This window comes from Misgurnus anguillicaudatus, chromosome 3 (genome assembly GCF_027580225.2).
Source record: "Misgurnus anguillicaudatus chromosome 3, ASM2758022v2, whole genome shotgun sequence".
Lineage (NCBI taxonomy): Eukaryota > Metazoa > Chordata > Actinopteri > Cypriniformes > Cobitidae > Misgurnus > Misgurnus anguillicaudatus.
In genome coordinates, this window is record NC_073339.2 from 3,058,067 (window position 1) to 3,084,940 (window position 26,874).

A 26,874-nucleotide genomic window follows, 5' to 3' on the forward strand; every position below is an offset into this window, starting at 1 on the left:
TGAAATTTGCAATAACTTTGTCTAAATAAATCACGTGCATAAATACACGTGCTTACTTGTCGAAAAATGCTACCGTAGAGACCTGGGGCCTTCTGTACAAAGCGTGCGCGTTAGTTGTCCACTAACAATTTAGGCCTACTTACAAACCCACCTTGGTAACATAATGTCGAGCCTTTGCCTCTTTCACTTCTTATTTTTTTCTCTTTCCGTTTTTGACTTCCAGATTTTTTAGGCATTTTCACTTCCTTGTCAGTCAAGTTGATATTCTGCCGGCACTATAAGTGAAGTCAAGCTGTGTTGCCTGGATTATACTATTTGGGCAGACTAAACCATTTTATGACAATTGAGAGGGGGGAAAGGGGCCCACAGACGTTTGTGTTTCCTAAACAAATACATTTTTTGATACCAGGAAACAGCAAATAGAATAATTTAAAGTTAACAATTTTGGGGGCTTCTCTGGGCCCCCTCTTACTCATGGGCCCCGAGAATCGTCATTGTTTACCCCCCCTTTACAGCACCCCTGAATATAAATGTTGTCCTTTATTGAAATATTTATTTGGTGAGTTGATTCCCAGCAAGCAAAAACAGAGACAGTTAAATGACAGATTAGACTTTCAGACCAAATGTGGCCTTGCTTTAGCCAAAATTGCATAAATAATCTTTTGACAGTTTCTGAATCTGATTTTCAATAAACCAAACAGACAAATTTAAAGGTGCCATGTCAGATTTTTTTAAGATGTAAAATAAATCTTTGGTGCCCCCAGGGTACATATGAGAAGTTTTAGCTCAAAATACCATATGGATGATTTATTATAACATGTTAAAATTGACACTTTGTAGGTGCGAGCAAAATGTGCCATTTTGAGTGTGTCCTTTAAAATGCAAATGAGCTGATGAAATGCAAACACTGATCACCATAATGGTGGTTTGTTGAAATGAAGAATGTCGTTGCAAAACGAGATAAATCCATTTTTTTACATTTTTGTCAAAACATGTTTATTATTATGTTATCATGTTATTATTTTGTTTTATGGTGTAACTTAGCTGTATATTTGAAGTTATGAAGGTTTAAATCAAATCAAACCAACAGCAGTTGAATTGATGTTAATTGGAATGCACAACCAAAAAACTAGATTTCTAAAAAAATAAAAAAACGGAGTTATCTCGTTTTGCAACGAAACTCTTCAAATTGAAACTCAATTGTGCTGTCAATTATTTTCTCTCTCTCTCTCTGCATTAAATGGCAGTGCTGTGGTTGGATAGTGCAGATTAAGTGGCAGTATTATTGTAATAAGATCCCCTTATGATATCATAAGAAGATACAAATTTCAATGACCTAATTTTTCACATGCTTGGACAAAAATTATGTAATAATATTACTTTTCTGAAGTAACGAGTAAAGTAACGCATTAGTTTATGAATGTACATATAAATATTTGAATTTCTTTAAAAAAAGAAGTAATGTGAGTTACTTTTCAGTTTAAATAATTTGATGTAAAAAAATGTACTGCATTAAACTGAACGTATTAACGTAGATAGCGGGAACAGTTTCAGTCAGAGAAGATGTTGGGCCAGAGCTTGACATATGCAATTTTTGAATGCAGAACTTCTCAGTCAAAAAAGCCACCTGCAAGGCCTGAAAGAGGTCAAGAAAAAGTAACGCAAAAGTAACTTAAAAGTAACGTGAATATTACTTTCCATGAAAAGTAACTAAGTAACACAATTAGTTACTTTTTTGGGGAATAACTTAATATTGTAATGCATTACTTTTAAAAGTAACTTTCCCCATTAGGTGAGCCAAATTTCAATGATCTAATTTTTCACATGCTTGCAGAGATGGTCTACCAAAACTAAGTTACTGGGTTGATCTTTTTTACGTTTTCTAGGTTGATAGAAGCCCTGGGGACCCAATAATAGCACTTAAACATTGAAAAGTCCGATTTTCATGCTACAAGACCTTTAATAATCGCAGAACTGCCATGAAGTTCGTTTACTGTAAAAAGTATAAAGGCAGACAGAAATGTGAAGGTTATTCAAATGTTTTGAAAGAGTCTTGTTGAGCCTCTTCGAATAGATCACACAGAGAATCCATCATCCTCTTCATCAGCACAGACACCTGAAACACACAAACACACACACATTATGTGCAATTTGAATTATGTGACTGAAAATTGTATTCATTTTATTCAAGTTAAATTCCATTTTTACTCATTTTAAATGTATGCATGCAAATAATGTTAAGAATGTTTTGGCAATGTGCATGCAGCAGGCATCTATATCAGCTTTGTTGTGCATTTCATTCATGCCTGTGTATGCAGCAGTCGTCTGTATAGCTGATGTGTGTGCGTGTCAACATCAAGGCTAAATTCTCTCTCTCCTCTATCCATGATCTCCTCCGGCACGTTCCCACGTTCCTAAACACACACAAACAGTTTTAAAATGAGCGTGTGTGTTTGCACATATTTTTAAGTGTTAGAGTGTTTATACAGTAGCTGTGAATGTTAGACAGAAAGAGAGACGGACAGACGGGACGGTCACATCGTGTGAAAACATGCACCTGTTCTCCACTGAGAGTCGTTACCGTGAAACCCACGCACATGAGTCAGCGAAGGGGGTAAGACTGTAGTGAGCTGCCTACCTAGAAACACATATGTAGGCACGATCTCGAACACAAGAACCTTCTGATCGGAAACATTATGCTGTCTTTGACTAAACCTAATACTAGAGACATACAGTACTCTAATGATACTGACTTGTGTGATGCCCTAAACTGTGCACGATAAAAGAACAGGTGACCCAGACTGCATTAAATACATGTTGAGTTGCAAAAATGTGTTCATGGTAAATCATTTTAATGTTTGTACATTAAGGTACAATAAACAATTATGCTACTGTTAATCTGGGTCTTGCAGTAAAACGCATAAAAATGTAAAAAATCTGTAATGGTTCGACTGTAATCTGTTGTGTCTGCTTCCCCCTGCTGTTCATCATTTGCACCTCCATCACTGCAGCTCTGGTTCCTCCTTTCTTCACATCTTTCAGCAGGTTCACTCCTCCTCCTCTCTTCAGCTCCGCCTCCTCATTCTTCATCTGCTCAACTGTGGATCATCATGAGATTTGTGTTGTTGTCAAGTCAAAAAATGTGTTACTGTACTACATCTGCTACCTAATGTTTGGGACATATTTCACTTCTTTAGTGCACATAATCCCTAAACATGTTTTTAGGTTGTGCACTCGCATGTTTGTATGCACATGCATGTCAGAATATATAATGTATGTGTGCATGTACTCACAGGTGTGGATGTCACTCCAAACATTGTTTTCAGGAAGTCCCAGTGTATCTCTCAACCTTACAGACTCGCTGACCAAACCATCCACCAGCTCTCTCCATAACTGCAGACTATAAACAACACGCACGCACGCACGCACGCACGCACGCACACACACACACACACACACACACACACACACACACACACACAATCACTTATATTTTTAAATGATGACATTTCACAGAGACATCTATTAATTTTATACATGGTTTAAACAGTTTCAGCTCACTTTTAGGCACAAATTTATTACAAAAATATGGTAAAAGGTAAAGATATCATAAAGTATATAAAGTATACTGTATGTCTCTTTTACTTGATGTTGTGTGTGTCTCTCACCTGATGTTGTGTAGCCTTGAAGGAGACGTGTATATCTGCGGTCGCTGTAATTGTCTCAACAGTAAGTTATATTGACTCAGGCACGTCTCTTTGCTCGGACCATCTGTCTGCTCATCTGTCTCAGGCAGGGACAGCGCCATCTGATGGACATCACACACTGGGTTTTAAACTTTAAAGGTGACATAGAATGAATGAACGGAGTATTTATCCTTGTTCTGTGATGTGACGTAGACACATTTTTTTTTGTTTGGGTCTGTAATGCCTTAGAAGCTTCCTAAAAACCTCTCTCAGATAGCTATATTAGGGTAGGGGATTTTAAACAAGTGGTTTTGCACATATTTGGCTCCCCCTACTGGCTTAACTTGCAATCTCATTACTGATTGGCTAAATTTGCTGCCACTCAAAAAATGTAGCCAATTATTTTAAAGTGGAGGGGCAGTTGGATGCCTGTGATGTCATAAGCATCAGTTTTTCAGATTGGGCTGTTTTCTGGCTGACATTTCTAAAAGAGGAATTTCTATGAGACAGAGATGTTTAGCACTTTTTGTATGTTTGTGAATGTGGGTAGACTACCATTATTCAACAAAGACAAGGTAAAAATGGTTTTTCATTCTCTGTCCCCTTTAAAGGTATCATTTTATGAGATTTTTCTAAAGATGCAAAATAAGTCTTTGGTACCCAGAACGCACATGTGACGTTGTAGCTTAAAATAGCCCACAGATAATTTATGAATCTAACTTATAAATTGACTCAATTGTGCTGTCAAATATTTTTTTCTCTCTCTTTCTCTCTGCACTAAATGTCAGTGCCGTGATTGGATAGTGCAGTATTATTGTATTAAGACTCGCTCCCTACATCACAAAACAGCCAAAATCTGAACAACCTAATTTTTCACATGCTTGCAGAGAATGGTTTACCAAAACAAAGTTACTGGGTTGTTTTTTTCACGTTTTTTCGGTTGATAGAAACACTGGGGACACAATTATAGCACATAAACATGGAAAAAGTCAGATTTTCACAGTTTGACCCCTTTAACGTATAATATAATAATATAATTGTATGAGTTATAAAGCTTACACAAAAAGATTTCGATGAGCAGAGCTTTATGCCTTAAAGGTGTTGTGTGTAGATTTTTAATGTCATCTTGCGTTGCGACTATGAAGTGCAACCAACGGGTCAGTCCACAACTTATCGAAACGCGTAGAGAAGCTACGGGTGCCACCACAGGACAAACATGTCATTGTCTGAGACAACGTAGTGACAAAATATGCTCTATACTGCAGTTTGTCCATTTATGGCTACTGTAGAAACATGGCGGCACGAAAAGGCGACCTCCATTTAAGGGGACGCATGGTGTATGTAGATAAAAACGCATAATTTTAAGGTAATAAAAACAATACAGTTCCTATAGTATTTAAGGTCTTTGTTAATAAAGTTATGTATATTATATTGCATTTTTGTCAAGAGATCCTTTAAAAAGTTACACAGCACACCTTTAATAAAAACTTTTAGTTTACTTTAATTATTATTGTTCAGCCTATAATAAAAATTATACCATTACACTAATTATACATGGGGCTACTGAATGCTTTATTCTGATTGGTTGAGAAATGTTCCACTGGTGTTGACAATTTTTTCTGTAAAACCCTGTCACGGCACTAAGCTACGCGCATTACCACCTTCGGTGTGCTTTTTTTTCAAATAAGTTGCCTGATGAAGATCAGTTGATCGAAATGTTGCAACGCAACTTTCATAAAAAAATTGTTCTTTGTATATTTTGAGACTTTTTGTCGTCTTATCCTACGCACCTATCTATTGACTTCAGGTGTGCGACGCTAATTTGTTTTTGTTTAAATAATGCACACCCATCAATAATTCCTTACTAAATATATAAATATTTTTTTTTTATAAAATGAAGACCATTTAGAGCATTACAATTTTTTGCATTACTTTCATGACGATGCACAATAATGCACCTAAAATGTCATTAGTTAAATAAACAAAAATATACTTCCTTTACCTTGATACTTTTATTTATTTTACTGTACTTTTATGATTTTGTGTTGTATTATGACCTGCACCTGTTCATGACAGATCTTGATGATCCACTCAACAGCAAATTAACCAAATCTATTCAATTGTTTTATCATATTTAAACTGCACCCCTGTCGGTGTGTATTACCTGTCTAAAGGTGTTCAAAGACAGATCCCACGCCTGCCCTGACCTATTGACCTGCTCCCATAACCTCTGTAGCGCCTCCACAGGCTCACGGTGGTACTGCAACTGTAGAAAAATATTTCCATAAAAGAAAAACACAGAAAAAAACCTATAATTTGTTACAAAACATGAAGTATGATTAGAAGAACAACATGTTTCAGGTTGATCGTCTTGGAGAGGATGGTCTGTCAGTTCCAAGGTTCAATAACGCTGTACTTTGCCGGGTACACGTGGGACCCAACACATGCTGAGCTGTTCCCTGAGACCCAGAAACATGTTCTGGACTAAATTACACAACTCAAGCAATTATCCACTTAATACAAATGATTACCGCTGTCCTTCATCTCTCTGCCAGGTTTGTGTGTGAATAGATGGTAGACAGAAAGACAGCAAAAAATAAGAGAATTAAATTAAATTCATTTAATTGTGAATTATAAAACCCTTTAAGCATGCTGATCGTGTTTAACAAACATGATTTTGTGCTTGTGTATAGTTTATGACATTTTTGCCGCGCACATTCAAGATCACAAATGGAAACACAACAAAAATTCACAACTTCATATATATAAAACCCATAATACATAACCTTGACCTAAATTATTTACTTGAAGTACCCCTTGAAGATATTTAATAGCATTTTGCATGTTTAACTTAAAAAACAACAACATTAATTTTCATCAATTTTGAAGTTTCTATCAAAGTTTTTTACATAATTATTGTTATTTTTTACCTGTTATTAGACAGAAAACATTTTAAGTTCTCAGTTTTCTAATACATTGTAGTGTTGTGTAATAATCATGATATTAAGATTAAACAAATAAAATATATATTTTGATATTAATAAGTGTTTTTTTTTTAATTTTTAAATTATTAATTTACATTTTATGATTTAATTGTAATTAATTGTGTTTTATTACACTTCCGGTCATATGGTATGGCAGGTGTGCGTGGTCCAGGAAAAGATTGCAGCGATAAGTAAATAGCAACATGACCCAACTTCCAATTATCAAATCAATTTTCAATGGACGAATTAAATTTGTCATTTCAGAAGCCGTCGTTTCACTCTGACGTCACCACGTGGAAAATAAAACAATCGCTACTTGCATTTTTTTTTTCATTTCTTTTGAACATGTTGAGATTTTTTATTTGTTCATTTTCTGTTATAATATGTTTGGTTACTAATGGTCATGTTCTGAAGAAGAAAAAAAAGAAAAGAATAAAAAAAAATTCATTCATTCATTCATTCATTCATTCATTCAATTCATTTCATGGCGACTTTAAGAATATCGGACATGGACATAAATCACGGCAAGGAACGCAACTTTCTTGTGCACATGATCGACAGATAATCTAGGCGCTCTCTCTTTTTTTAGCAAATTTCTTCCTTTTCTATTTTTAAATTATTTATTTACATTTCATGATTTAATTGTAATTAATTATGTTTAATCAACTCACAAACCCCCTGCAATTCCCTCATGAACCCCAGTTTGGAAAACCCTGATATAGTAAGAGGACAGGGTGTCAATCTTTGTGTGATTCAGCATAATATTACGGCAAACATGTTAGTGAGTCACCTCTAAGTAAGATGACTATTTTGTACAATGGTGTGCTGGGTTTGTATTATGATAATAACGTACATTAGGATTTTGTGTGTAGAATTGCTCCTCTTCTGTTATGTAGAGATCATCCGGTGAGCTTGGCCTGTCTGGAGTACAAATCCCGCTGACTACATCCTTCATGATCCATCTACACAACCATATTGCTTCTTTCTGCTGGAGCTTTCTCTACACACACACACACAGACACAATTTCATCATAAACACACACAGACACATCTCACTATATGTATAAATACTCTATCTATACACACACACCTCCAGTGCTGCTCTCTGGTAGGCGGTTCCGTCCTTGTCCAAGGCCACACCCCTGAATGTGACTTGCAGTGAAGCTCCGCCCATCAGTACAGGGTGTGTGTTGAGTTGCCAAACTTCAGTCATGATGCCCGCAGATGCACTCTTAAAGATGACTGTGATGTGTTTGGTGCTGCCTGGTAATATCACAGCTGAGAGACAGACAGCGAATCATATTGTGTGTGTGCGCGCGCATGTGTGTGTGTGTGTGTCTGTGTGCATGTTTACCTTCAGTGTTGTTAAAGTAGAAGTGTTGAGTGTGTGTTTGTGGTTGAGTCACTTTCTCCCAGCTGTAGTAAATGGCAGTACTGCCTTCATTCTTTAACTCCAGATCATTGCTCACACTTTCTCCTGTTACTGTCTCAAACATTAACCTCGCTGTGACACCCCGTTGTCCCTATACAAACACACACAATCACACAGACACAAAATAAGGTTGTGTAATTACATTAAAACAATGTCACGAAGTATACAGCTGTTCCAAAAATGATGTGTAACTTTAAGTCATTAATATGTAATGTGTGGCCACAGGCTTCCCAGATAGCAAGCAACTATTTAAACAATGTTAAAAATTGTTAATTTGTCAATGTTTATCCAAATGAATCAACATTATGTTTGCACCCTCCATTAATATTGGAAAAATATACAAATTTCAACAAACACCATTATGGGGATCAGTGTTTGCTTTAGTTTTTTTTACTTAAATGTTTTACTTAAAGTTACTAAATTAATCCAACTTATTGTAATACATAATGACTCATATGGTGATATAACAGTTTGGTCATACAGTCCACCCTTTGACTACCCTACTCCTCCTCTCTCTCTGCACCTGGTGGGAGGACTTGGTGCCGGTCCAGCGAGCTAGTTCTCCACAAAACCTCAGAGCAGGAACCAGCTCAACATCCATGATGACATCATCATACAGCGCCAGAGGATCTCTGGAGGGGAGATAAAAAGATAACCACTATTCAAAGAATATAAAAAGCAAACCTTAAACAACCACAATAGGGTTAAAGACAATATTTAGTCCTACATGTTTTCTTTCTGGTCTTTAGGACTCCCTTCTTCCTCCTTCTCTTCCTCATCCAGTAAAGATGAAGATCCCACTGATGTCGAGGTGAAGGGCAGACCTGAGCCAACCACCTCCAGCCCATCAATGTCCTGAAACAACCCACATGAATGAAAAATCACAAAAGATCTCAATTGTTTCTTCCAGACACTAATGTTTCCTGTACAACATTCATAAACTATGCTGAGATTTTATAATATACCAAACACAACACCAAATATTTTACATTCATTTTTTCTCAGATCAGAAATTAATTTTTCAAAACACATTGTTCAACGTCCACATCATCAATTCAGTTATGCACAACATAAAAGCAAATTCTCATAGTTTTGGACAAATTTCAAATGCTTTGATACAATAATGCAGTTGATTATGTACAATTGTCTGCTGTTTGCTACATTTTCAATTGCATTTTTATCAAAATACTTTGTACTGGTTTCTGTTGAATGAAACATTTAGGAAGTAGTTCATCATATAAGGCATTTCATGCAAAATTGTTGACCTTTTTTTGTCTTTTGTACATGTGAACTGAATTGATAAATTGCTGTCAATTGAATCTTGAAATTTAGAGATACAGAAAATGTGACATGTTTTGTAATTTTTTACTTTTTTTATTGTAAAATATGCTTTTTAAAATCACAATGTGTGTAATATGTTGGTATATTGACAACATGGCAAAACATTTTGACTCTCTTATTCATGATGAACAATGACTTGTCATTTTGATGGGACTGACGTGTTCACTGATGTAAAATGTAAAAATTTACTTTAGTTACATGATTTGCAGGAAATACATGACGTTGTACAGTTTCTACAAATTCTTCTGAGAAATGCACTTATTATTTAGCAATTAAATTTAAGAATGAATTGAAAAATGCTCCAAAGAGACTAAACCTGCATAGATGAGACAAACTAAAAGCTCCATTAAAAGAAGTTCAATAAGTTGAGAAATAAATACCCCATTGAACCTAATGGATTATTTGTAATGCTAATGTAAGATGTTTGTTTGAATCTGCAGATAAAGAGTTTGGTGCATTAAGAGTCCATGGAAAAGTACAGTCAGTCCAATAAGAACAAACAGAGCAAACACGCACGCACACACACACCACACACACACGCGCACACACCTAAAAACAGCAGCGTACCACACCAATACTTTTATAAATATTCATAATGATAAATGTTTAGTCAAATCAACTTGTTCTTCTACATAACTCCAGAACAGATGTTGTAGTGTTTGTATAAACACAGACTGTCTCTGTTCTCTTTCTTACACTCGGTTTATTAAAGTGTCCTCATTCTCTCATGATGACAAAGCAGGACGATCTGTGAGTTAGTGCCTAATAAGACGGTCCATCTCAAACACTCACACATGCTACACAAATAACTCACAAACAAAACATACAACAGAAGTGAACCCAAGACATCCATTTAATAAACATACACAAGTATGTGTGTGTTTTCACGTGCTCATGTATATTATTTTGTGTTTATGTGTTGATAATGACTGTTGGCAATGCACACATCTGTTCTGCTTGTACATGATGTTCTGTTGAGTTAATAATATAACCACAGACTAACACAAGCATCATTACACTGCTGGTCGGCTGTATGTGTGTGATATCTGCGTATTAAATTGTGAATGGCCTTTCTTCTATAGAAACAGCATGTGTCGGCAAATATGATGTCAAATTAATTGCCGTTGATTCTCGTGCGCAGCCGACAGAAAACAGTTCACGTGACAGTGCGACACTGAAGCAGTATATCGAGTAGGTCTGATGTTACACCTGTAAATGGATATAGATGTGGCTAAATGGAACAAATGGAACCCAATTGTAAGAAACTCATGCCGTGTTAAATCTGATTCACGTTTCACACGTGTTTTCTGTGCTGACAAGACGTATGATTAAAAACCAGAAGCGTGACTGAAATCAACTAGTGCGTCTCGCTGGAAAATGGGGTCTTGGGTGATTTAGAAGAATCATATTTTAAATTTCGAATGATTTTTCATAAATTTTTGTGTTGTAATGCAGGAAACTGAGATCTAAAGGAAGGTTTGGAGAGGAGCTTAATTGTGTAAACCTGTCAATCACAACGCAAAACATCTACTTCACTCACCAATGTGATGATTCTTCCCTCAATACACAACCAAATTTATTTCTATTTATAAATCACTTCATTATTAACCAATTCAGGGTATTAGAGTCAAAAAGTTCTAAGAAACACTGTTATGCCAACATAAAAAGTTTTTTTATGTTTTAAGAAGGCTTACTGGTTGTGTAAATGTTAGATGAATGTTACATTATAACTTTTTTAAACATTATGTCCATGTCATGTTTCAATCTTTTGTATATTTTCAGAATTTATTTTCTTATTATGTAAATGATAGAGAAATTCTACATTACATTCTACTATTTTAAAACTGGTATAAAACATTATTCTTGAATGTTTTGTAAAAATATTGTGGTAGAAAAAAAGTCACAGTTATGGTGATCAGTGTTTTTTTTTGTTGGGCTCTTTTCTGTTAGCTTTGTTGTTACAACTTTAGGTTAAGGGACAACAGGTTTTTCCCTGCAGAAAATGTACAACTGCAAACCTTGGTTTTGTATAATTCAAATCTAAGGTGCATCTACAGTATAATTTGTTTTATAAACTAGAAGAAATGTAACAATAAAGTTTGAAATGTCTCAATGACCAAGAATGTGGTTGTTAAAAGTGATATCACTGTAATATCTGCATTGTGATCTGTCACAAATACTGCTGCATTTACACTCATGTTTAAAATAACTCCATCCAGATGTTTGTTTTCTAATGTGGCACAGATCGGACATGACACACAAACCAGTGGACTCATTCTTGACTCGACTACAACACATGTAAGCATGAAAAAATTGAGTGGATTCCTATATTTTTAGATCATTTAGGCCACATTTATATGTGAAATTAAATAAAAAATGAATGGGATTCCGCAATGAAGGCAAACATTTCAGATGTTCCTGTGTCAAGACACGTCATACGAAAAAACTTCAGTGAAAAGTTTGTGTTTGTGTCTTACAGGTGGACTAAAGCTGATGTCTCTCTGTGCATCCCTGAGCTCAAGGCGACGCTGTTGCAGGTACAAACTCCGATCCCAGCTGCTGTTAACATCATCACACAAGAAGTTACCTACACACACACAAACAATGCATGCACATCAATATAAATATCACACAAATGCATCTGGTGAAAATTACTCTTAGTTGTATGCTAAACCCATTCAAAACCCATTCATAAATGCAGGTAAATCTATTTCCTTTCTTTTGATTGAATCAGAAACGGCTCATCCTTTATAAAAAAACAAGCATGTGAATCAACAACAATCAATATATTGTGTATATTCTGCATCCAGTATTATTTTTGATAGAGGATGTCCGTGTTCTCCCCATTAAACACAGTCAGTTATGATGATGATGTTCAAAATAAATATTATTTTTCGGACAGACTGTTGCCATAGAGACAGAACATGTGAAACAGATTTGTTGTTGTTTACGAAGTCTGGAAAACACATTTATTCATGTTAAACGTGTCTGTTTGGCAAGACACCATGTTGCACTGTGAGAAAAGATGTTATAGAGTACCAGTTTGTCATTGCCTTAAAAGCCCTAGGCTATATCTAAAAGGTGAGTTTTTCCTAAATGTTTTTGCACAGGTATTTTCAGATGTTTATCTGCTACTACAGTTGTATTTTTGAAACGTTTTTATGTTTAAACCCACTGAGACTCAATGTTGCATTGGGGACATTAAAGAAATGTCACTGGTTTCAGATCTGTGCTGATGTACATTGGCCTTAGTTTAGTACCTGACTCCAGACGTGTTGCGTGAGGATGTCCGATGCGAGTGAGGGGTGGAGGCTTTCCCCTCTCCGTTTCAGTAAGGGTGGCTGTTATTCCACTCAGCTCGTCTCCAAAATGCTGGGGAATATTCCAGAACTCACTGCCCGCGTGCCGACCCTGACAGAGACATTAAAGTCAAAACTTACTTTAATTAAATCCTTTAATAAATTGATGATTCTTTTTTCTCCTCTCTTTTACAAAAAAATTCTAGAAGCACTTCAAATGATTTCAGTGAAAAAATAATGTGGTGTTTAGGTTAAAGAAAATGTTTCAGCGGTGTGAATGTCTTATCAAACACTTTTATTCAATGTACCTTTTAGTGTAATTCAGGTGACAGTGACCTTGGTGTTGCTATGGCTAGCTTTCAGAACTAACTGTGTCCTACCTAAAAGCAAAAACTTTCAAATGTCAAGGAGGAACTAATCAGAGATTTTACTGCAGACAATGTGACAGTAATAAAAACTATTACAAGCCAGCCATTGCAACAATAAAGTTAAGTCAATGATGGTGATGCTATGTGGGTGTGCCATGTAGCTCCATTGGTATTGCATTAGTAGCAAAAAGGTAATAGGTGCGATCCACAAGAAACACACATACTTGCAAAATGTACAAATAAACGGATAGTTCACCCAAAAATGTAATCACATATGTTGCTCACACTTTGAAGAATGTTTATGATCTGGGGCACCATTCACTTTCATGGTATCATTCTTTCTACTATGGAACGGAATGGTACATTCTTCAAAATATCTTCATTTGTGTACAGTAGAACAATTCTTTTATAAAGGTTTGGAAAAGAAAGAGGCTGACATAATTTCTGGGTGAACTATCACTTTAAATGCATTCAGTTACTGTAGGCATCTGCGAAACATCTAAATGTAAAAATATAATTTTGCGTAATTGTGTTTTATTTATGCATGGATGTTTATTAATTAAAATAAATAATCTTGTCTAAGATAGGATGCAATTATTTGTATACAAATTTTCCTGAATGCGAATGCTTCCTACACGTTTAAGACGGTGTATAAAGAAAACGTGATGGACAGACAAGAGAAGACAGAGATGTTGGTCCTACATTTCCTCTGTTGATGAGATCTCTCTGTTCCTGAATCTGTCTGAATCTGCTAGACTGATTCATCAACAGATATCCCACTGGCTTCTGCAGTAATCCTACAACACACACAATATCAATAAAGCTTATTACTTCACCTCGCATGTAAAGTACCCAAACCGCCAACGTGCCTCCTCTTTGTGTTTGCGAATTCAATTTCAGCTGAAGATTTTTGCTTTGGATGAGATGAATGTCATCATAATAGACTAATGCAGGATATAATCCCATTACAAAACCCATGTTTTGAAGTGTGCGCGTGTTTATGTTTTTATGTAATGATAAACTGTATGGTCACTGTAGGATGCACATGCATATAAATATACGCTATAAGAGATGGTCATTGATTTGGTCAGGAGGGGGCTTTAAATCCAACTGACTCATCTGGTTAACTTCTCCATATAAGGAGATAAAACCAAACACAGAAAAGAAGACCAGTTATATAAAGATTTCTCATGACATTTAGTAGTGGGTAGACATATATATATGGTTGTGAATGTTGGAGTTTCTGTACAGACATACTGTAAAAATGATAGTCGTCCTGAGGTCAGCTTGTGTTAGTTGTTACCAATGAAAGCGCAGCATCTGTAAAAAATATCGGCGCTTGGGAAGGTGCAGAGAGTTTTTTACAAGCTCAGCCCTAAATGCTCAGTGGTTTTTACCAGCCGCCAAGAGTTTAAAATGTTTAACTTTGGTTGAAACGCTGATGTCATCAATGTCACTTCATTCAGAATCCAATCACAGTAAAGGAGGGGTGGGACAAATACCATACCAACCAACCAGTGCTTATGGCACAACAACTGATTAACAAAGCATAATTACCGGTAAAAAGACAACCAAAGAGCTAATCACTGGCAAGCGCCCAAAGTCTGCATTTTTAGAAAAGGGTCTGGCTTTTTTAGTTGAGTTTAATCTACAACCCCAAATCAGAAAAAGTTGGGACACTGCAGAAATTGTGAGCAAAAAAGGAATAATTTACAAATCTCACAAACTCATACTCCATTCACAATAGAACACAAACAACACATCAAATGCAGAAAGTGAGTGACTTTGAAATGTCATGCCAAATATTGGCTCATTTGTGATTTCATGAGAGCTACACATTCCAAGGGGAGTTGGGACAGGTAGCAATGAGAGGCCATAAAAGTTGGATGTACATACAAGGAACAGCTGGAGGAGGACCAATGTTTAGGAATAGGAATGTTGTCCCATTCTTGTCTAAAACAGGCTTCTAGTTGCTCAACGGTCTTAGGTCTTCTTTGTCGCATCTTCCTCTTTATGATGCACCAAATGTTTTCTATGGGTGAAAGATCTGGACTGCAGGCTGGCCATTTCAGTACTCAGATCCTTCTTCTACGCAGTCTTGATGTTGTAATTGATGCAGTATGTGGTCTGGCATTGTCATGTTGGAAAATGCAAGGTCTTCCCTGAAAGAGACGACGTCTGAATGGGATCATATGCATCTAGAACTTGAATAAACCTTTCAGCATTGATGGTGCCTTTCCAGATGTGTAAGCTGCCCGTGCCACACGCACTCATGCAACCCCAAACCATCAGAGATGCAGGTTTCTGAAAAGAGCGCTAATAACAACTTGGGTTGTCATTGTCCTCTTTAGTCCGGATGAAATGGCTTCCCAGTTTTTCAAAAAGAACTTCAAATTTTGATTCGTTGGACCACAGAACAGTTTTCCACTTTGCCAAAGTCCATTTTAAATGAGCCTTGCCCAGGGAAAACGCGTGTCCTTCTGGATCATGTTTAGATATGGCTTCTTTTTTGACCTATAGAGTTTTAGCTGGCAACAGCGAATGACACGGTAGATTGTGTTCACTGACAATGTTTTCTGGAAGTATTCCAAAGTCCATGTTGTGATTTCCATTACAGTAGCATTCCTGTATGTGATGCAGTGCAGTCTAAGAGCCCGAAGATCACGGGCATCCGGTATGGTTTTCCGGTCTTGACCCTTACGCACAGAGATTGTTCCAGATTCTCTAAATCTTTGAATGATATTATGCATTGTAGATGATGATAACTTCAATCTCATTGCAATTTTTCTCTGAGAAACTAAGAAAACTATTTTTCGCTGCAGCATTAGGGGAATTGGTGATTCTCTGCCCATCTTGACCTCTGAGAGACACTGCCACTCTGAGAGGCTCTTTTTATACCCAATCATGTTGCCAATTGACCTAATAAGTTGCAAATTGGTCTTTCAACTGTTCCTTATATGTACATTTAATTTTCTGGCCTCTTATTGCTACCTGTCCCAACTTTTTTTGGAATGTGCAGCTCTCATGAAATGCCAAATGAGTCAATATTTGGCACGACATTCCAAAATATCTTACTTTCAACATTTGATATGTTATCTATATTCTACTGTGAATAACATATACGTTTATGAGATTTGTAAATTAGTCCATTCCTTTTTTACTCACAATTTCTACTGTGTCCCAACTTTTTCTGTTTTGGGGTTGTATAGACTGTATAAAACATCTACCTGTCACTTAAGTGAAATTCTAGTCATCAAGACATTTATGCGGAAATTTGTGTCATAAGAGGGGCTTCTGCAACTCCAGCCGCTTCCTGTAATCACGTCACTCAATTACAGTAGAGCAAGCTCCTGATTGGTTAATGTGATGCGTTTTTCCAACAAAGTTCAAATTTTTCAACTTGTGCATTTGCTGACGCAATGCTCAATTCGCACAAACTAGACGCGCGAATGAGCCGGAATTACATCTACAATGCCGCGCTAAACGCCTTATTCGCGCCGTGAGACCTCCAGACACGCGTCAACGTGTTCTTACATTGAACATTGAAAATCACTTAAAGCTCCCGTTCTGTCTGTGATTTTGAAGCTTTGATTGTGTTTATAGTGCACATTATAACATGTGTTCATGTTTCACGTGTAAAAAAAACTGCGGTATTTTTCACACAATTTACTTATCTGTATAGCGCTGTTTTCACCGTCCTCAAAACAGGCTGATGTCTTCCATGTTATGTGAAGTCCCTCCTTCAGAAATACGTAACAAGTTCTGATTGTGTAGTTTGTTTAGTGTGTTGTGATTCGATAGCAGCTTAGCTTAGCAGAGCAGTTTGAGCCAAAGCTGGTGACTGACGTATTCCTGTGGGCGGAGTTTAGTCAACGAACTGTTTTACTGACGCCATTAAAGGAAATAGAGGGCTGTAGTCCAAACCGACCGTTCGTTGTAGGCTTTTAAAGAGGAATTCTATTGAAGAAAATAGATCGCCTGGCAGTGAACTTTGAGCTTTATCATTATATAGGTATTATTTATGCTATTATAGCAACATTACACACTAACTAGGGTTTAAAAAATGGTATCAGGAAGAACGTGACCTTTAACATTGAAATAACTCGCGCTTGACGCCTCTACCCGGCTGGTCTGAACGCAGCATTAGTCACTTCTGTGTTGGATTCACGAGAGAGACCAGAAGGTTGCCCCTTGGTTCAAACACTTTGGTGGACACATGGCCTTAGAATGACATCTGATAATTACACGTCTACAGGTGGTCCAGCTAAACAATATGAAGCCTTTACATTTAAATAATGGATTTCTGACCCCTGAAATTGCTTGTAATTTGAAATGCGATAAAAGTCACATTGGGACATAAAATTATCTGCAACTAGGTACTTTCAGTCGAACAGGTGAGACTCACGGGAAATAAAGTCTTGCTGTCTGCGTCGCTCAGCCATGTGCCGGTACCAGTGCTGGAGGGCGTGGCTTTGTTGTGACTCAATTTTGGATTGGTCGTCGTTTCTCTCACGCTCCACCGGATGAGTCGCAAGTTTCTGTTGGTTCTGGATCTTCTGTAACAGCTGAGAAAAAGCATCCAAACACAAGAGGGTCTCAATACTATAAGTAAACAGTGGCGGCCAGTGACTTCTCTTCTGAGGGGCACAAGTTCAAAATATGTGTTCGGAGTGTCATGTGGGTGGTTCGCATTGAAAGGGTTTATGATAAAAGAGTCGCTCACGTTCACAAAATACTTTCAAGAAACTACTTAACTCTAAATATCTGGCAAACGTGAGCGTCTCTTTAATCATAAACCACTTCGAAGCGTATGCAGCAGGCACATATGTTGACATGACATGTGATGCACATAGATTCACATGACGCGCCAAACACATATTTTGACATGACGAGCCACACACATTAGGGGCTAAATACATGTGACAAGCTTCGCATTGTGTTCCCTTGAAAAAGAAGTCACCGGCCACCACTGTAAATAAATATTTTCATTTACATTATAATTTAATATTTTAATTGCTTAGAATATTAATATAATTAACATGATACCTACAATGTATGCTAATTGTCGAAATGTCTCACAAAAAATATATATTGTTTTTTGTAAGTAAGTTTCAATTTAGTATTTTTTAACAAGATAATCTACATACAATTCCTTTAGTACCACAAATTTACTTTATTGGAAAAATTGCATTGAAATTAATTTTTTTCTCCTGTCCTCACCTCTGTGTCACCTCTCAGTTCCATCTCTCTCTTAAAATCCTCCAGGCTTCCCAGAATGCTGTGCGGTAGGACCATCCCCTGTGTGTCAAACCGTGGCCCACCAGGACCTTTAAACGTTTCAGATGAATTTCTCTAAACTCCAGAACATCAATCACACTGATTTTCCTGCAGGACTCAAACCCATGTTACCTGTGCAGTCGAAAGGCCGAGGAGAAGCATCCTGTGGGAGAGGTCTCGCTACGGTGACCCAAACCTTCCTGCTGACCTCGTCTGGAGGGCGTGTCTTACGGACATATACACGGGTCATTGATTTGGGTTTCCCAGAATCCGTAGGGGGTTTAGGGACTCGCAGCTGCAGAGATACGAGATACAAGAAAACTAAAAACACAAAATGCAAACATATGTCATCATGAGGAGATAAAAATACAGAAGAAGCCATAGAAGCCCCTCCAGACACTGACAGTAATTTGCAGCAGCATCGAATTTGTCAAATTCATTCATGGAAAAGGAAAGTTTACTGAAGGACATGTTTTTGTAGAAAAACATCTCATTCAGAATCTCAGAAGCTATTGCCAGTAGTACTGATAACCAAACATATTAGAACATCCAGACAGATGAATGCCCATTACCACTAACAATACAGCCTTCAGTGATGAAACCAATGTCGGTGTGAATATAATGTACTATATAACACACATACACACCCTTTCCAGGTCCTGTGCTGTGATGCTCAGATTCTGGATGTCATGTTCATTGAGAGTGGAGATCGGATCCGAGTCAGAAGATGAGATCTCATCTTCTCTTACTGGCTTCTTATCTGACAAAGAAGAAAACAGGATGAGACATGAATGAGAGTTGATAAGGGGCTCAACACAAACTTATGCAGCTCCTCAGTCTTAATATGTAAACAGGTGCATTTAATGTTTTCTACATAAAATTACCCTACAGAATGTATTATATGATTGATGTAGCAATGCCATGCCTACTTCGTGGTTAACCTAGTTTAACTGTAATTACTATGCTTTTTGAGGTTTTTGTATTTAAATAGTTAATTTTTTAAAGGGTGATAATGATGTGACACCTTTGTAAATGTTTTTAGCTGATGGTAGATGTTAGTTCATCCAGCTTGATCTCATGGGAATTTGTATACGTATTTTACAAGTTAGCTAATTCATATGAATTTGTACGAAGTGAACTGTACAAAAACCTAATTGTTATTATAATAAAGAAACCCCACCCCTAACCCCAATCATGTCATAGGCGTGAAAGCAAATCCTACAAAAACTTATTGGTGTGGTGATACGAATTAGGCACTTCGTAAAATACAAATTAACATGAGATTGCGTTGGTTCAGCAGCATCTATTTGGATATTTTAGCATCTAATACAGAGACATTTAGATACTGTCAAGTGTGACTTTAAAGGGCACCTACTATGCAAAATTCACTTTTAGAAGGTATTTGGACATCAATGAGTGTTGGCAGTGTTTGAACACAACAACCCTACAAAGAAAGAAAAACGTCCCCCTTTTTAAAATCCCCATTAAACCAAAGCAGTGTCATTAGACACGCCATTTTGATTCTCTTTAATGTGACATCACATTGATAAAGCCCTGCCCACAGTCATTGACTGACAGTTCTGCATTACCACAGGTTACACCCTCAGTGAGGTGTACACTTTCTGCCATATCTCAAGAATGAGATACTATTGTCTCCAACTGTATTTACAGGAATCAGATCTACTTTAAATGAAAGCGCATACTAGCTGCGTTTCCATTGCAAATTTGCACAAAACATAGCGTTATTTTCTAAATGTCGACAAAAGACTATTGCGAAATGATAGCATTTCTATTAATTGATGATATGCAATAGGTTTACTAATATCACATCCACTGCACTAGGCATTATTTTTAATGAAGGAGACGTAAGAGTATTATCCAACTGTTAAGGCCAAGGAAAGTCCCTTATACTTAAAGGGGGGGGGGGGGGGGTTAATGGTATTTCAAGCATTCTGACTTATTAACACAGTTATAGAGTTGTTTCCTCATGCTAAACGCAGGCAAAGTGTCAAAACAGCAGTTGGACGTGTTACAGAGTATTTCTGTGCCGAATGCACTTCGTACAAGTTTCGGCAAATTTTTTTCGATTATGGTTCTAACTGACGTTTCAGGGGTTTTCGATACGTATCACTTCTTTATATGGGCTTCCCCTGGAAAACTTCCCCCGGAAACCCCGCCCACCCGTCAATCAGCGGGAGACGCTAGAGCTTGCTAACAGCTTATCACGCCACTCAGCTTTGTTTAATTTCAAAAGTCAACAATGGCACGACAAGTGCCAACAAGTGTGTTTTTGGATGTAAGGAGAAGACATCCAGCCTTATGGAAACAATGGATATAGTTTATTATCCGGGGAAGCAGCGGAGTTTTGCATGTGTGTTTGATGCGGTGGATTTTCCCAACCAGGTCATGAGTTGCACGTGGTAAGTAAGACTTCTGTCTTATGTTGGAAATAGTCGCGTCCATATTATATAAATGACACGAACATGTAGTGAATCAGTTAAAACAGTGTTGTATAGTGTTGCATGACTCGTACTCGCTCCTCCCGCGGTATAAATCCTCCTTCTTCATTTTTTCGTACATTATCGGAAAGATTCGGTAAAGCTAATCTTTCTTTTATAAATCTGATTAAACTAAAGACTCTTCAGAGATATAAAGGATGTCATACTACTCTATAGGTACTTCAGATTAACATCAGAAATGCAGAAACAGCGTGTGTTATGGGAGCTTTAAGAGCCGCAATGTATAGGTGTTTCTTAGTAGATTATTTTAAATAAAAAGAGATGTAGGAGTGTTATTCAAACATTATTGGCAAGAAAAGCCTCTTATACTTGGGAGCAGACACGTATTAAGATGTTTTTGGGAAGTTTTAGCATATGGCGTGTCATCTTCAAGTAATAATTATGTGATCGTGGTGATATCAGGTACTTGCATCAGGTGACCTAAAAATGTGAATAAACTGTTTCTATTGCAGTTTTGTGAAATACACCTTTTCCAAATTGCCTCAAAAACCACCTCATGTGAGCATAAAAACTTTTTTTGCGATATATGGGAGTTTTTGAAACAAATTACCTGTTTCTATTGGCCGTATTTTCAATTCGCAATGTCAATTTGCGCACCTTGAAGGGTAATAGAAATGCATCTGTCTCTTTTGGTAAGGGAGTGAGGAGGAGTAGCTCATTTGCATTTAAAGGTACAGACACAAAACAGTATGTATTTGTTTCTACCCAAATAGGGATATTTTGGACATTTTGGCGTTAATTAATTATATGTGGGGTGTTTTGAGCTAAAACCTCACAGACACACCTGGGCACACCTGACACTTATATTGCATCTGGTAAAAATGGGCATAATAGGTGCACATCAATTTTTTTACTTTGCTCATCAAATATACAAAATAATCAGACATCTGAACATGACCACAATGTATGGAGACCCACAACAAAACCCTACAGTCTTAGTATTATTTCCATATGGAATCACCTGTTGTCATTACACCCAGAACAAATGAAAAGACAAACTTTCAATGTAAATATCAGCAAATCAAACAATGAGGGGAAATAACCATATCTGATATCAGATCAAACACAACAGCGTTTTTTAGCCGTGGAATAAACTTTAAAGGTGTGCTGGATCCGAACAATGCGTGAACGGGCAGTTTGTATGTGTCTGTATATGTTTATATATACACACAATGTTTTTTTTTTACAAAGGAAAAGCCCTCACATCGAAAACAAGTTTGCTAATACACACAGAGAGAGGGAACAGAAACCCACACTGCTAATAGGAGATACTGAGTCACTATTAAACTCCACACTGACCTCACACGCACACATTCAGATCTGCTATGCTGTTATACAATGTCCTCAGCATCCTGTAGAGGGATTGCCGTTGCCACGGTAACGATACAATAACTTTTTACCCAATTCAAACACACACACACACACACACACACACATTAGTGTATGTCTATATCGGCAATGTCTCTCGCTCTTTCCTGCGAGTCAGAACGTCTTGTATTATCTGACATGAATCTCGGCTTGCAGGATTCACAGGGGACACCTGTGCCTCCAAATATAAAAAAACATAACCAGAAACATCTCACTCACTTTAAAGCTCCCAAAGCATCATGGGACATTTGGTGAAGATGCTACATTGATTGTGCAATTTAGGCATTTATCAGATGCTTTATAAGCCATTTATGTCATATTCACATTCATATACATCAAAGTATATATACAGTACAGTGACCAGAACACATATCAACACATTAAAATGTCTGAATGAGCTCAACAACTTTCTGATTTTTTCATAGTACATTTTTTTTTAGTTATATTTGTAGTAAGACTGTAATATTTGCACAGTAAGTGTGATGATGATGATGATGATGATGATGATGAGACATCTCTGTGAACTGATAAATCACACATTAGCAACAGATGCTTTAATCTCATTGCAAAAATGACTCATAAAAGTGTAAAGTTCACCTAGTTAAGTTTATGACCCATTAAATCATAACGTAATCATACGAGGTTTAATATAAAAGACAATAAAAGACAAGAATGAAAGAGACAAGATCAGATATATTCATACCCACCTGAGGGAGATTGAGGCCTCGTTTCTCTTTTATTGATTTTGCTGGTTGACTTGCAAACACTCGCCATTTTAATGTAAATCTTTTAAAGTCGAAATAAAACCTGTCAATAGATATATTATGGTAAAAAGTAGTCTAGAAAGTAGTTAAAAATAAAGTATTTAGGGTTAAAGATCCGTAAGCGTTGTTTACAGCGCTTCCGCGTGCTGGCGTGTTGTCATGGCAACGGACGCACGCGCAGGGTCCTACTACAGCGTGAGAACATAAAATATAAGTACATGAATAAAAGATTCACTTAAAAATAAAATTTCACATCATCTCAAACTTGACAAACAGTGCAAGTCTGTAGTTTTGTTTACTTTTTTTTTTTTTTTACAAAATTATAAACATAATTTTACAGTTAAACCAGGATATAAATCTGTAAAAAATAAAACATGCTACACTTTTACTTTAATAAAACCTTTTCTAAGGAGTTTAGACATGTTATAAATTGTTTATTGGTTTCATATTTACAAACTTTCAATCATTTTAATATTTATTTATTTATATTACTGTTCTAATATTTTCAATTACATTATGGACTTTTAAACTTTACCAATAGCCTAATTAAAATTGATTTTAGACAGCAGCAATTATGAGATCTGGTCCATATCATCGTGCGCTGCTCTGGAAAACGTTTTGTTCTCTGCGGGTACACGCTCCCCGTGCCTGTCAATCACACGGATGACGTGTGACGCACGTATATAAGGCACAGGCTGGCCGAGCGCACTGACATACCTGAAACAGTACGAGTTGGATGTAATCATAATATATCAAACACATCAATCTGCCATCAAATGTCTCCGGTCATGGAGCTGAATCAGAGCGTCAATGCGGCTTTAGTTTCCAAAACCGGCCTGCAGGTGATCCAGCACACGAGCTGTGCGCTTCCTGGTGCCACCGGCTCACCCGGCGTCCTCTTGGCGTACAAAAACGCGACGCAAAGATCTGGCGCGAGCGAGTTTAATCTAAGTGCCTTCTCCAAAGCAGGAATGGGCATTTTGAAACTAGCCACGACGCAGCTGAAGCACCAGGAGAAGAAAGCCCGGGTGGCGAGGGCGTCCAGTATGGACAAACAGCATCTGAGCACGGACAAAAGCCAGTGCAAAAAATCACCTCTGGACCAACTGACCGCGCTGGTTTTGCACGGACACACGCGTCTCCAGCAGCTTGGGAAAGACCAGCAAAGCACCAAACCACAAATCTGCAGGCGCATCGTGGTGCTCGGAGCGCCACGGGTCGGAAAGACCTCAATCCTGCGCCGGTTCCTGCGCGATGAATTTGAGGAAAGATACGAGCCCACGTGTGAAGACTTTCACAGGAAACTGTACCACATCCGCGGGGAAACTTATCAGATAGACATCCTAGACGCGTCAGGGGAGAGGAGTTTCCCTGCGAAAAGAAGACTGTCAATATTAACCGGTGCGTAAAGCAACACTTTAAAAATATAGCATCTATTCATCATGCATTATAGACAATAAAAGTTATACAGCAGGAAAATACCCAAATTACACAAAGCTCAGGGACGTATAAGGTTCCAAAAAAGTTATTTTTTTTTGGACTACACGGTTTTAAAAATCAGAACCTTCAACATCTCCAAAACCTTCTATTTTACGGATTTTTGTAATGCAAACTTATTTTATTAAAAGGTTATTTGGGAAGAAAAATAGCTATTTTATGGCACCACTATGTAAAACACTTTTCAGCAACATTCATTTTTAAAAAGATATATAATAATAATAAACACAACGATATCACCACGACCAAATCTTTTAGCAAGATGTAACACTGAATGTTGCTTTATGAATATGTTCTGTTTATCCAAACTAATCTTCTATCTAATGTGTTTCAGGTGATATATTTCTGCTCGTATTCAGTCTGGATGACCTGAGTTCGTTTGAAGAGGTGCGCGCCCTGCACACGGAGATTGTTTCAGCCAAAATGGCCTTGAACCGATCCAAGCATAAACTCTGTGTGCCCACTGTTATCTGCGCGAACAAAATGGACTTGCCCTCCGAACAGCACGCGGTCTCGCGCACGGAGATGCTGCGCGCTTTCGGAAACGGCTGCGCGCTGTTCGAGACCTCGGCCAAGGACAGTGCGAATCTGGAGCAGGTGTTTGAAGCGCTTGCGAGGCGCGGTGGACTCCCCCTCGAGACCGGACCTTCACAGCACCGCAAGGTGTCTATCAGGTCTTACCATGCGCTCCGGGCGGCGCGCCAGGCGAACAAGGGAAGCAAGGGTGCGGGGAGCGACACTCCATGCGGTGCGCTCTATCCACTGGCCCGCAGACCGAGCTTTGGCACAGACCTGCGGCTGGTTCTGGGTCCAAACGGCAATAGAAAGCAGAGCAAAGCACTGGACAAATGTCAGATTCAGTGAAACCAAAAGACTGAGAGACAGATATATGTGCTTTAATTTAAAGCGAAAAGAAACAGCATGATAATAGGTTCAACATTTTAATGATATCCAACAAACATGCAACTACACCCATAGGATGGAAGCTATATTTAATTTGGAAAGACTTTTTAAATATTTTATTGTAAATTTTGCATCACTGTGTTTTTCTCACAATTCAAATGAAATATGGTGTCTAATCTTACTGTTGTCTATTGGAAATGGTTAAAAAGTTGAATCATTATCATGCAATATTGTATAATATGTATATTATGATTTTTAATAAAACATTTTTTTTACATCATGATGCATAATGTGTGGATCAATTTAGTGATTTTGTGGAAAGCTTTATTGAAAAACGTCATACAGAAGTACCACGAATCATTCATGAAAAGAATGCATTTTTTAAAGCGGATGTGGGTGTTTAGATGACATGATAAATCCTTGACTCCTCTCATAGTTGCATAACACCCTTCACATACTGCCTGCATATGGTTATGCAGTATGAAGGTGGAAATGAAAGAGAGAAGAGACAGTGCATGTAAACCTTCAATTCAACACCTCATTTATTCACCTCCCAGACACTTTCATCCAAAATACACCAGTTCCTCGAAAAAGTATCACCAATGACCTTTGCAATCCATGAATCAGATGCCCAATAAAAGCACATTTCTTATAAATTTAAGGGCCTCATATATTTAGTAATTGGTCAAATACACTATAAGCAATGAATTTCATTTCCAAGAACTTTATAAAAACACTGTAAAATACTGAAAAAATAAAATAAAATAAAACACTGTATCTCCCAAACCAAATCTCCAGTGCTTGAGAGTTAAATAATAACAACACAAAATCTCTAAGCTGGTCTATATCTATCTAAACAATTTTATTTAAAGTTAGTGTCTGTTGTCATTTAAATTAGCCAACAGTAAATTATGGTTAAAGCTCAAATTATTTTAGTGTACTGCAGTACAGTGTATACACACAGATACAAACAGATAAACACACATGCATACAGAAACACACTGTGCTCTATTTGTTTTGGTTAGGGTTATTGTGTGTGAATGTGAATTTGGTATTTATTTGAGTGCTGGTTGACATTTAGGCAATTGAATAAGGTGAGAGGAGATGAATGTTCGTTGTTTAGAGGCTGGAATTAATTATCGCACCTATTCAAAATGACAAATATGAAACACTGACCCATAATGATGAACACTCATGCGTGTGTGTGTTTACTTTCTAAACTTGACCCTGATGTTTTTGTAGACCCTGGGTATGTACACCCACTCATATATTAATACTATTTCTGCAGTATGCATACAAAATCTGCTACATATGCCAAAATGTGCAACAGAAAATCAAATAACTCTGGCCATAATAAAAGTTAGCTGCATGCTTAGTGCAAAAAAGAAATAAGCAAATATTTCTAAATATTTTTATTTCTAGGATGCATTTAGCAG

The 26,874-nt window shown here is 37.3% G+C and overlaps 2 protein-coding genes across 5 annotated transcripts; one reads left to right on the forward strand and one right to left on the reverse strand.

Annotated features, from left to right (window-relative positions):
• Positions 1 to 1,940: 1,940 nt before the first annotated feature.
• mycbpap (mycbp associated protein) lies at positions 1,941 to 23,892 on the reverse strand. 4 transcript variants are annotated; one of them, XM_055204079.2, is made up of 19 exons: positions 23,756 to 23,892; positions 19,035 to 19,147; positions 18,520 to 18,682; positions 18,331 to 18,437; positions 17,516 to 17,675; positions 13,813 to 13,907; positions 12,704 to 12,854; positions 11,921 to 12,030; positions 8,830 to 8,957; positions 8,626 to 8,734; positions 8,025 to 8,193; positions 7,761 to 7,948; positions 7,524 to 7,670; positions 5,851 to 5,952; positions 3,669 to 3,808; positions 3,294 to 3,400; positions 2,998 to 3,098; positions 2,307 to 2,414; positions 1,941 to 2,116 (listed from the first exon to the last, which is right to left on the reverse strand). In XM_055204079.2, the coding sequence occupies exons 3-19, from the start codon at positions 18,635 to 18,637 to the stop codon at positions 2,030 to 2,032; spliced, it is 2,127 nt and encodes a 708-aa protein (XP_055060054.2). In that variant the 5' UTR covers positions 18,638 to 18,682; positions 19,035 to 19,147; positions 23,756 to 23,892; the 3' UTR covers positions 1,941 to 2,029. The 4 variants fall into 4 exon arrangements, with proteins under 4 accessions (XP_055060054.2, XP_055060048.2, XP_055060053.2 ...); XM_055204073.2 differs by lacking the exon at positions 23,756 to 23,892 and adding an exon at positions 22,982 to 23,224; XM_055204078.2 differs by lacking the exon at positions 23,756 to 23,892 and adding an exon at positions 22,978 to 23,222.
• rasd2b (RASD family member 2b) lies at positions 23,815 to 25,721 on the forward strand. The gene is made up of 2 exons (XM_055204092.2): positions 23,815 to 24,439; positions 24,870 to 25,721. The coding sequence occupies exons 1-2, from the start codon at positions 23,815 to 23,817 to the stop codon at positions 25,397 to 25,399; spliced, it is 1,155 nt and encodes a 384-aa protein (XP_055060067.2). The 3' UTR covers positions 25,400 to 25,721.
• The last annotated feature ends 1,153 nt before the right edge of the window (positions 25,722 to 26,874 follow it).